General features: G+C 38.5%; 2 protein-coding genes across 3 annotated transcripts in view; one reads left to right on the forward strand and one right to left on the reverse strand.

Moving 5' to 3' along the window:
- Positions 1-12,167, forward strand: part of GLG1 (golgi glycoprotein 1) — a 152,444-nt gene that overhangs the window by 59,563 nt on the left and 80,714 nt on the right. The gene's annotated exons all lie outside the window — the stretch shown is intronic.
- On the reverse strand, positions 3,666-7,987 carry LOC116865654 (cytochrome b-c1 complex subunit 7-like). Its single transcript, XM_032853964.1, has 2 exons — positions 7,515-7,987; positions 3,666-3,675 (listed from the first exon to the last, which is right to left on the reverse strand). The coding sequence occupies exon 1, from the start codon at positions 7,866-7,868 to the stop codon at positions 7,533-7,535; it is 336 nt and encodes a 111-aa protein (XP_032709855.1). The 5' UTR covers positions 7,869-7,987; the 3' UTR covers positions 3,666-3,675; positions 7,515-7,532.

Genomic DNA, 12,167 nt, shown 5'->3' on the forward strand with positions numbered 1-12,167 from the left:
TTGAAGTTGATTTTAGAATCCCGGACCTAATTATTCCAATCTAGGGCTGCACTTGTAAGGGTTAAATAGTTTGTTGGATTCAACATGAATATTTCCAGGCTTGCTCAGAGTTCAAACATTCTGTCATCTTATTTGAGTAGTTGAAATTGTGTTACTTTGCTAGAACTTACAGAAGTGGCTAGAGAGAAAGAACAGAAGCCATCCTATTGATGAACCGTCTTTTAACCATCTCACATCTACTGCGCTCGTTCAGTGTTTTCAAAATGTAGTATTTCAGAAACTGTTTCTACACATTACACCCTTACATTTATAATATAACCGTAGAGTTTGTTTAAATCCTTAAAAAATACTATTTTCAGAGAATAGCTGCCAAGCTTATTCCCCAACTTTTGATTTTTGTTTGTGTCTTTGTCTTAATTCAAAGACAGCTGTTACGTAGTTGAGCCTTGAATTACAAAAGTCCAATATTTAAAATCTTAAAAAAGATCTTTTTTGGTTTAAAAATCATAATGTTTTAAATTTGGGAATTACCACGTTTCATGGCCCAAAATAGCACATTGAATTTTTGGCAGCTTCTGTCCTGCCTCTGCCAATAAAAGCAGCACCATATGGTGTGACTGCTGTTACACTAGGAAACCCACACCCTGCGGAGACACTGCCTGGCATGAAGCAGAGCCGCTGCTCCCCCTGTGCTTATCTTTTTAAGTCAGCATATTGGCCAAGATATATTAAGATTCCAGGACATCATGGGATCCTGTCAGTTGAGTCTTGCAGCTCTTTTTCCCACTAGCTTTAACGTTTGGCCACATTATAAAAACATGTACTCAAAACTTGATGGAATCTCTCACCCATCTTTAGAAAAAAGCTTTTGATGACTATTGTAAGAAAGGAAAGTATATACTTTTTAGGACACGATTAGTACAATCAATTTTGTATTCCTTGCAGTGCTGGCACTCCTCCACAACTGTGTCTTCTCTGAATAATCATCTCTTCCTCTCCTACTAACCCTCCTCCCCTGACCAAATATCCAGAAGGAAAGTAATTTGCAAATACTCATTCTAGGTGTGGGTTAAGTGATGGAAGATGGGCTAAAATTTGTAGTTCTTTGTGATGGAAAGAGTTCAGAACATGACACATAGAGGGAACCAATTGCTGTCCTCCTTTCTCTTACTTCTGTGTATTTTATCCTTTGTTGACTAGGTGTATTATGTTTTCCAAATAAGTGGGCTCTTCCTGTTCTTTGTCTGTCTTATGTTAGGGTGGTCATTTAATTCATTGTGATCTTCATCCAAATGTTTCTTAATCATATAAAATTACTATTAAGGCTTTCCAATATAAAATTAACTAATTCTTCTGAAAATAAAGGCACACAGGTAGATTTTCCTTATCATATGGCTTATTAGTTTTCAGAAACTTTGTTCACTTATTCTTGAAACAAATATAAGTACCTATTATTTGTACTAAATGTACTAGGCACTGTGTATAAAAAAAATGGAATAGACAGATTTTCACCCTCCAAGAACACAGAACCCTTTATAATACAGTTTAAAGATTTTTAAAAATTATTCATTTATTTTAGAGAGAGAGGGCACATGTACAGGCAAGATTGGGGCCGGGGGGTGTTGAGGGCGCAGAGATGGAGGGAGGGAGAGAGAGAGAACCTGAAACAGACTCTGAGCATGGATTCTGATGCAGAGCTTGATCCCACGACCTGGAGACCACGACCTGAGCTAAAATCAAGTCAGATCCTTAACTGACCGAACGACCCATGCACCCCTCTAATATAGTTTAATGCTTTACTAAAGACATACACTGTACTTGTATCTTGAGGCAACTAATGAAATTACACTTTCTAAAGATTCAAAGGAAAATACTACATTTCAGCCTTACAGAGAAGTGCTTATAAATGTTATTGCCTGGTTTGTAAAAAAAATAGTTAAAGCTCAGAGGGAATTACAAGCCTGGTTCAAACTAAGTGAGAAATAACTGAAAAATTAAATATCTCTTAAAATAGTTGATGTTTTTTCTAAAATTTGAATAGCTAATGGTTGTGTGACTTTTCAAACAAAATTTGGGGAAATTATATTTTCAATTTGCATGTAGTGGAATATTTTGTTGGTAAGACAGATACCTTATATTTAAATATTTTAGGATAAGAATCAGTAGGTACTTAACCTTTTGAGGTACTAATGTGAACATGGTTTAAGTCGGTGTGTTTCAGTAGGAATGCATTTTGGTGGTTAGGAGGGACCATTCCTCAGTGTGCAGTACTGTCCTGTCCATTTAAGGACATTTAGCATACTTAGCCCCTTTTCATAATTTTTATATTAGTATAAAAAGTTATATGCCTGCTTACATCCGTTTGGCCCAGTAACACCAGGGCAGCTTTTATTCAGTGTAAGTGAATACCAGGGGGTGCCTGGGTGGCTCAGTGGGTTAAAGCCTCTGCACACAGCTCAGGTCATGATCCCAAGGTCCTGGGATCAAGCCCCGAGTCGGGCTCTCTACTCAGTGGGGAGCCTGCTTCCCTTCCTCTCTCTCTGCCTGCCTCTCTGCCTGCTTGTGATCTCTGTCTGTCAAATAAATAAATAAAATCTTTAAAAAAAAAAAGTGTAAGTGAATACCGGTATGTATTCCTGATTTATTATTATTCTTTTTAGATTTTCTTTATTTATTTGAGAGAGGGTGAGAACACAAGCAGCGGGGAGGGGCAGAGAGAGAATCAGACTCCCCACTGAGCAGGGAGCCAGACCTCCAGCTCCATCCCAGGACCCAAAGGTCGTGATCTGAGCCAAAGGCAGAGGCTTAACCCACTGAGCCACCCAGGCGCCCCAGAGAAGCAGGCCCCCTGCTGAGCAAGGAGCCTGATGCGGGACTTGATCCCAGGACCCTGGGATCATGACCTGAGCTAAAGGCATTGCCTTAACCGACTGAGCCACACAGGCATCCCTAAATTGTAGTTTAAAGATTGCCTTCCAAACGTCAGTGTTAGCCCAAGTCCGTGTGATAAACAAAAGTGCCCCTTCGTATTTCCAAATGTACCTGATTGGTAATTGGTCACTGTTAAAAAACAAAATTCAACTGAGTAATTTGAAGGTCAGATTAGTTTTATACAATGATGAATTGGATAGCATCCTATCTAGCAAATAGAAAGGAGCTCCAGAAAGCGATACAAAATGGGAGACTTCTGTAGGCAGAAAGATCAGGGCCAAGGCAGGAGTGGAGTACCTCATCCTTGTGGACCAGAGGGGGTCTGCCAGGCAGATTACCTCACTAGTAGTATTGACTAGGAAATTCTAGGTTGAGTGGTTTAAGGTTACATTCCTGAGATGGGTTGAAACTGTGGTAAAGTTAAGTGATAAGTCTTGGGTTAGCACAAGTGATTCCATTTGAGGCCTTTTTAAAAAAATTAAACACCATCTACTTATTACATAGTCTCTTTGCTCTCTGTATATGTGTACCAAATTTTACTTTCTGAACTTTGAGGGCTGCCATGAACTTTAACAACTAAAACACCTCTCTCCTTTTAAAAAACTAGAATACGTGCTTAGATATCTGTGGACAGGGTTTCCAGCTTGCTTGGTGTAGAGCCTATAATTTTGGTTACTATAAATCTCACCAAACATTTTTTTGCACTAGAAGTAGTATCCACGTCACAGTGTGGAAGATGCAATACTCAACCTTCGTCTTTTAAAAAACCGCTCTACTGAAGGATGTTTAACATAGTCACTCATTTCAAGTTTACAGTGATTTTTTAATAACTTTACTGAATAATGTAACTACCACCATAAGTTCAGTTTTAGAATATATTTATCCCCCCACCCAAAGGTCCCTGATGCCCATTTATAGTTAATCCCCATTAATTCCCATGCCTAGACGCCTCTGATCTACTTTCTGTCTCTAAATTTCCATTTTTGGACATTTTATGTAAATACAATCATGAATTTGTGACCACTACCTTCTCAAAACATTTTTCTGAGGAGGCAGTGACCTCTTTGACTTTGGCTGTAGCAACTTTTTTCTGGAATGTCTTCTGAGGCAAGGAAAACAAAAGCAAAAAATAAATTTGAGACTACATCAAAATAAAAGGTTTCTGCATGGGGAAAGAAACAGTCCACAAAACTAAAAGGCAGCCTATAGAATGGGAGAAGATACTTGCAAATAATATTTCTGATAAAGGGTTAGTATCCAAAATATATAAAGAACTGATATAACTCAACACCCAAAAAACAAATAATACAATTAAAAAATAGGCAGAAGACATGAACGGACATTTCTCCAAAAAAGACATCCAGGTGGCCAACAGACACATGAAGAGATGATCAACATAATTCATCATCAGGGAAATGAAAATCAAAACTACACTGAGCTATCACGTCATGCCTGTCAGAATGGCTAAAATCAACAACACAAACAATGTGTGTTGGTAAGGATATGTAGAAAAAGGAACCCTCTTGCTTATTTGGTGGGAATGTAAACTTGTGTAGGCCACTGTGTAAAATAGTGTGGAAGTTCCTTAGATAGTTAAAAATAGATCTGTCCTATGATCCAGCACCGGCAGTACTGGATATTTACCCAAAGAATACAAAAACACTAATTCAAAGGGATACATGCACCCCATGTTTATACCAGGATTATTTATAATAGCCAAATTATGGAAATAGCCCAAGTATCCATTGATTGATGAATGGATAAAGAAGGGGTGATATATATATTATATATATGATGGAATATAACGTAGCCATAAAAAGAATGAAATCTTACCATGTGCAATGATGTAGATCGAGCTGTAGAGAGTATAATGCTAATCGAAGTAAGAGAAAGACAAATACGATATGATTTCATACGTGGAATTTAAGAAAATGAGCAAAGGGGGAAAAATAGTAAGAAACAGATTTAATTATAGAGAACAAACTGATGGTTACCGGAGGGGAGGTGGGTGGGGGTGGTGATGGGGATTAAGGAGTTGTGATGAGCACCAGGTGATGTATGGAATTATTAAGTCACTATATTGTACACCTGAAACTACTGTAAGACTGTATGTTAACTAAGGAATTAAAATAAAAACTTAAAAACATTTCTCTGTGTCTTTTCTATCAGACTCTTCTTTCTCAGTCACCCCCTTAATCAGATGCTTAAATGTCATGGTTCTATTCTCACTTGACCGAGGTGAATTCATCCCAGGTAAATGTGATGATTCCTATATCTCTGTCATAGGCCTAAACCTTTTCCTAAGCTCCAGACCCATACTGCCAACTACATGTGTGGGGGATGTCCATGGGCACTTCAGTCTCCACAGCTCTGGAACTGAGCTGAGGACCTGCTTCTCCAAGCCTCCTGGGCCTGGACTTCACTTCCCAGTGAAGCTGCCACCACGCACTTCGTCCCCCAACCCAGAAACTAGGGCACCATCATCCTTTATTCTTCTTTCCCTCACTTATTGTAACCAGTAAATTGCCAACTCTGCAATCACCTCCGAAATACCACATACACTGAATATAGTTAACCTAAATTTAAATGGTACAAGTATGCCATGTAGTTTGAGTCAAGAATATGTATAGAGATTCTTTTTAAAAAAGTATATAGAGATTCTAAGTCAGGATCAGGCCTTAATGGGAAGCATAGTAAATTCTTATCCCTTGCTAGTAGTTACAGGTTTTGAGATTGTTCAGAATAAACACAGCATTAACAAGCGTCAAAATTCTTTTTATCAGCTTTAATTTTTTTTTTAAAGATTTTATTTATTTATTTGACAGAGAGAGAGAGCACAAGTAGGCAGAGAGGCAGGCAGAGGGTGTGGGGGAAGCAGGCTCCCTGCTGATGCTGATGCGGGGCTTGATCCCAGGACCCTGAGACCATGACCTGAGTTGAAGGCAGAGACTTAGCCCTCTGAGCACCCCCTTTTTATCAGTTTTAATTTTATTATAATTTAGTTTTAGTTTTTTCTTTTTTTTTAATATTTTATTTATTTATTCGACAGAGAGAGAGATCACAAGTAGGCAGAGAGGCAGGCAGAGAGAGAGAGAGAGGAGGGGAAACAGGCTTCCCGCTGAGCAGAGAGCCCGATGCAGGGCTTGATCTCAGGACCCTGGGATCATGACCCGAGCCGAAGGCAGAGGCTTAACCCACTGAGCCACCCAGACGCCCCAGTTTTTTCTTTTTTTAATACAAGTTTTTTCTTTAATAAAAGTTTTTTAATAGAAGAAAAATGGTTTCAACAAGAGTTAAGACATAGCCATCTGTATTTCCTCTTATACTTTTTTAAAAATTAAGGCTAAAACGGTTTCTTCTGGCTTTTATCTCCCTTCTCCCTATATTATAAGAAAAGTTTTCTACTTTCTGTAGAACAGAAGTATAACTTAGAGTTTCATTTCTCACAAAACAAAATTGCTGCTCACATGACAAATTGAATGTCTGTTTGCAGTGGTTTGAGACAATTAGATGGAAACAGTTCCCTGTTTAGTAGGTGATGTATGTATTTCCCCTTTACAAAAGAGTAAAGTTCCTTTTTATTCTTTAATTTAGCAGCAAATTTTAGTTGGATAAAGACCACTGAAAATTTTATGCAGAATATTTGTTGAGTTGGATCCGGGGCACTCAGATGGCGGACCGAGTGGAGTTGGGGAAGAACAGAGGAGCTGCTTTGTTAGACTCCGTGGAAGCTAGCTAGGAAGCCTTTCCTTAAGCAGCTGTTGAGAAACTAAGAAGAGGGGTTTTTCTTTCTGTCTAGAAGATGGCTTTCCTATGGTTTCCTCTTAATTATTTTTCCATTTGTTATCCTGGGGATATAATCACATTTTGCTCTTTAGCTCTGTTTTCTTTTTTTCTTTTACTGGTCAGCCCCTCTCCCTGTCAACATTTCTTCCCTCCCCATGGAACTAAGAAAATGCAGATCCTTTCCACGCCTTACATGAGGCTGACTTGTGTTCATCCACACGGATTGCTATGTGCCTCACACGTGCTTCCCAGAGTCGGGCAGTCTTGTAACTGCCCCAGATAGGTGCTTACAAGAAGGAAATGAGGCAGAGATTCTGCAATTGATTGATTTCTGAGGCAGAAAGTTACCTTACGCATAAGTTGTAACCAGTTTATATCTGCCTGATTTTTAGAAGTTATTAAAAGGATAGATATGGGGCAGTGGGTGGGGGGCGGTTAAAGAGACAACATAAGTTGTCTCATGAGATGAGTTGACTTTCAGAAGTTGTCTTTTTTTTCCCCTTCAGATCTAATCCATTGGTGTTTATTCATGTGAGATTTTTTTTTTTCCCTTGGTCATTTCTAAAAGCTTCATTTGAAGCATGAGCAGTTTCTACCTGGAGAATTGGATTTAAATAAATAATGGTGATGAATTCCTTCAGACGTTTGCAGAGGAACTCCAGAAATGTAATTCTTTTTTTTTTTTAATAATCATAATAGACATCTATTTAAAGCAATACATTTGCAGCTCAGATAGTTCTAAATTGTACATTTCATGTTTATTTAACTTCTTAAAAATACTTGAGGGCAGCTGCAACCAGTTTTCAACTCCATGATTACTTCTTTGCCCATTCTTCTCTCTCTTTCCTTTCCCGAATAACTTCTTTCAGATATGGTTCAAGGTAGAATTTATCCTCCTCATATTTTGTCCATTGCTCTTTAGGCAAGATCTGATGCCTCATGGTCAGTTCCAGTGCCTTCTTAATGCGAAACATCCTGTCATTATAAAGGTTTTCAGGAAGCCTTCTTACATCTTCTTTCACATCATTGTTCTCACGTATGGTATCATCTCGCATCAACCTCAGTCTGTTGAACCCTGCAGCATTGTAGTACCACTTTCGAATGCCCTCCAGCCACTGGCTTGATGCTGCAGCGGCAGGCCTGCTTGCCATTTTGACCCCAGAAATGTAATTCTTGATAACCCTTTTCTTCTCTGTCGTAGTACTTTTCCATCAAGAAACCGAAATAGCGGGCTTAATTTTCTGAGAATAGTGCTCTTTGATCTCTTTATTTAGTAATTTCATGTCCCATCCAGCTTGAAGTCATTGCATAGTTTTGGTTTTAATGTGGGACTGTATTAGTGCACTGATGTTAAAATTTAAAAACCTGAAACACAGACCCAAGAGGAAGAAGTTGGGGAGAAGCTCTTTATTTCATTGTGACCTCAGTAACTGACAGCTTGCCTTTGGAAGCCTAGAGAATCAGGTAGAATTTCTGTCAACCAAATAAATGTATATTGAATCCAGTGTGTGCCTTATGTTCTGATGGCCCAAACTGTGATCACTGCCTTCCTGGAACTGCCCTCAGTTATTTATTTATTTATTTAAAAGATTATTTTATTTCAGAGAGAGAGAAAGAGGGAGGGGCAGAGGGATAGGGAGAATATCCTAAGCAGACTCTGCGCTGATTGTGGAACCCATTAGGGGTCTCAGTCCCACACCCTGAGATCACGACCAGAGCCAGAAACCTAAGTCGGATGACCAACCAACTGACCCACCCAGATGCCCCACTGCCCTCAGTTATCTGAAAAGAAAAATACTGCCAGAGAGAGTAGGGGTTTTGTGATCAGCCAAGAATTTATTTCATTAGGATTTTAATGCTTAAAGGGAGAATTTCAAGATAGGTAAAACGCGTAGCCAAATTACGGTAGCAGAATTTCTTGTGCATTTGCCTGCTCTGTGATGTCATGGTTGCACCAAGTAAGAATTAGAACGTAGATTTGAAATTCTTATTCAGTTTGGAATGAATAAGGTGCCCTGTGGCAGATATTTTTAGAATGGAGGAACAGCTCCAGGACTTGCTGTAAGTCAGGTTCTCGTTCAAAGACTGATCCTGAATATTGACTTCAAGAGTTGAAATCTTTCATCCTGAATTAGTTATTCTTCTGTTCTGAAAATCAAAGTTTAAGCTGTCGTCAGTAGATTAAATCAATACCATATATATATATATATATATATATCTCACAAGAAAGCAACTTTTGGCATCAGAGACAATTTAAATGATCCCTCTATTTGGAAGTGGATATTTTTCACAGATGTAAGCTGTTGTGAGTTGGTAGTTATACTATCAAAATTGTCAGAGGGCTTCAGAAAGGGTGGGTCTATTTTTTATAGGGGAATGGTTTTTAAAAAATGTGTTTTTCTCTTTTTACCATAGTTCAGATTAAAAAAAAAAATTTTTTTTAAGATTTTATTTATTTGACAGAGATCACAAGTAGGCAAAGAGATAGACAAAGAGAGGAGGAAGCAGGCTCCCCGCTGACCAGAGACCCACAATGCGGGGCTCGATCCCAGGACCCTGGGACCATGACCTGAGCTGAAGGCAGAGGCTTTAACCCACTGAGCCATCCAGGCACCCCTCAGATTCAAAAATTCTAATGGCAAAGGATGAGATTAACGATTGGATTCTCCCAAATAATAGCATAAGTTAACTGGTAGAATCAGAATTGAAATTAACAATTTCATAGTCTTACCCAGTCTGTTGATTTCCTCAGTATACAAAAAGAAAACTGAATATGAAAAATAAGAAATTGAGTTTTATCATATATGGAATCTGTAGCCTTAAGGCAATACATTGAAGCAAGATACTTTTGTCTGATCTATTTTGGGGGCAATTAATGATGTAAACTATTTAATCTTAAATGGTTTATCTTAAATTAGTTAATAGTTAATCCTAAATTAAACTAATCTTAAATTCTAAGGCAAGGGTGATTAGTCATCTCTGGAAAAAGAATCTGCTGTTTATTTTTTCTGTTTTTGTGTTCCTGAGACTTAGGATGTATAATTATATTTATTAAGGTATTGGTGAAACAGGGAAAAGTTTGAAAAGGTAACTTAGGAATTTTCTTGTGTTTATTTTTAATTAAGGCACTACCCCAAGAGAGCAGAGGAGCAAAATAAAACCAGAAAAACTTGGGAGTTTTTAATGGCCCTAAAGTGAACTAATAGGAGACTAGTATGTATGTATGTATGTATTTTTCAAGAGGGTCTGTGCAAGCCGGGGTTGCGGGGAGGGGGGCAGAGGGAGAGGGACAGAGAATCTTAAGTGGTCTCCACACTCAACATAGAGCCCAATATGGGGCTCAAGCTCACGATCCTGAGGTCATGACCTGAGGCAAAATCAAGAGTTGGACACTAAACCAACTGAGCCACCCAGGTGGTCCCAGAGACTGTCTTAAACCAGGGAAGTCTGCTTCCCATTTCTGTACACTGTTTCTTTGTTTAGAAGCAGGGGCAATTTCAGTAACCGGTTGAATCAATTATTTTTATAAGTCATGGATAGTGAGATCATTTATTCAGTGGCAAACCTTTTGGAAAGAAGGTATTAATGTATTCACTTTTCTGAAACCTCATTAACTTGCTCTGAGGCCAAAATTACTCCGTATTTATATTTTAAAATGAGCATTGGCTAAGTTTTTTTTTTTAAGATTTTATTTTAAGCAATCTCGACATCCAACTTAGGGCTCATACAACCCCGAGACCCAAGTCACACACCTCACTGGCTGAGCCAGCCAGGTGCCCCTCCTTCTGTATTTGTTAATTTCGAGATAAAGTTTAGAAATTGAAGTTCTAGCTAAAGGTTTTTAATAAGTTACTTAATGAGATATAATATTCTAAGATATCTTAGTATGTCCTAAATTTTATTTTTATTTTAAAATCTGTCGTGGATCACCTAGGTTGGTTTGTGTATATGCATCTGAATTCCTTACCTTAATGCCATAATTAGCTATCAGCATCATAGCATTGTAAGATTCTTTTTTTTTTAATATTTTATTTTTATGTATTTATTTGACAGAGATCACAAGCAGGCAGAAAGGTAGGCAGAGAGAGAGAGGAGGAAGCAGGCTGCCTGCTGGGCAGAGAGCCGGATGTGGGGCTCGATCCCAGGACCCCGGGATCATGACCTGAGCCGAAGGCAGAGGCTTTAACCCACTGAGCCACGCAGGTGCCCCATATTGTAAGATTCTTAACCACACAAATGACTCACAGTAGACATACACAAGTGTACCATACTATTTTCAACTGAAGTGGATATTTTAAATGAGTTGTAGAGTGTGTCATTTTGTGGATTTTATTTAGTACATGTTACGGAAAGGCAAGTCTCATTTAAATGCTTGAAGTTTTTTTCCCTTGCATAATGTGGTAAAAATAAGGAACATAGAGAATATAGGTAAATGGTTTAAAAAAAAAATTCCTTGGCCCCAGAAGCAAGATTTTGAGAGCGAGAGAGCAATCCCAAATTGACTTTCTACTATCCACTCCGCCCCATCTCTTTTTCCCTTTTGAAATTGAAACAAAAATATGTTTTCTGTCATTAGGTATCATCTCTTGCTTCTGAATAGGTATATGAATTGGGTATGTTCTGCCTAATGTAGAGAGCATTTGTCCAGTCAAGTTCTGTGATGTGGGTTGTTTAGTAAGATTTCTCTTGAAGAATGAACTTTTCCAAAGCTTTTTGTGGCTCACTTAAATTATTTATTCTGTACTCTTTCTGTGATCTATGAGGTATTTCATTTGTATCAGATGTTGGAATTTAATATATTATCTTCGACAGAGCAAACTGTCCTCTAGTCCTTATCTTCTCTGTTTCTGATGTAGACCAAAGATTCAAAGACCTTTAGTCAAAGTCCTGTATTTTAAACATTACATTTCCCAATATTGTCCTGAAGAATAATAATTGTGATGATCAAAATGTTAAAAGATAATGTTGAAGATCTGAGTGTATTCAGAAGAATTATGGTAGTATAGTCCTGGACCTCTTTTGCACTCCTTCCTTCCTTCCTTCCTTCCTTCCTTAAGATTTTATTTGAGAGAGAGCACAAGTGAGCACATGAACACAAGCAGGGGGAAGCGGCAGAGGGAGATGAAGAAGCAGACTCCCCACTGAACAGGGAGCCCAGTGAAGGACTCAGTCCCAGGACCCTGGGATCATAAACTGAGCCCAAGGCAGAAGCTTAACCAACTGAGCCACGCAGGCACCATTTTGCACTGCATTATACTACCTGTTTACAGGTGGCTGTTAAGTGATTTGAGGTAACAAACTGAGATGAATGCAGAACATTTAGATTGAATTGTCAGTCATTGATCTTGCTTATTATTAAGTTGGCCAGTTGGTCACAAGTAACATTTATTTTCACAGCATGAGTCAATTTGAGTTTGATGTGATGAGGAAAGTGCATTGACTGCCTGTGG

Source organism: Lontra canadensis, unplaced genomic scaffold (genome assembly GCF_010015895.1).
Source record: "Lontra canadensis isolate GAN:19392208 unplaced genomic scaffold, GSC_riverotter_1.0 scaffold8, whole genome shotgun sequence".
Classification (NCBI taxonomy): Eukaryota; Metazoa; Chordata; class Mammalia; order Carnivora; family Mustelidae; genus Lontra; species Lontra canadensis.

Bases quoted from the DNA above. Each gene is read 5' to 3' on its own strand.
- LOC116865654 (XM_032853964.1), bottom strand. From the start codon at position 7,868: ATGGCAAGCAGGCCTGCCGCTGCAGCATCAAGCCAGTGGCTGGAGGGC.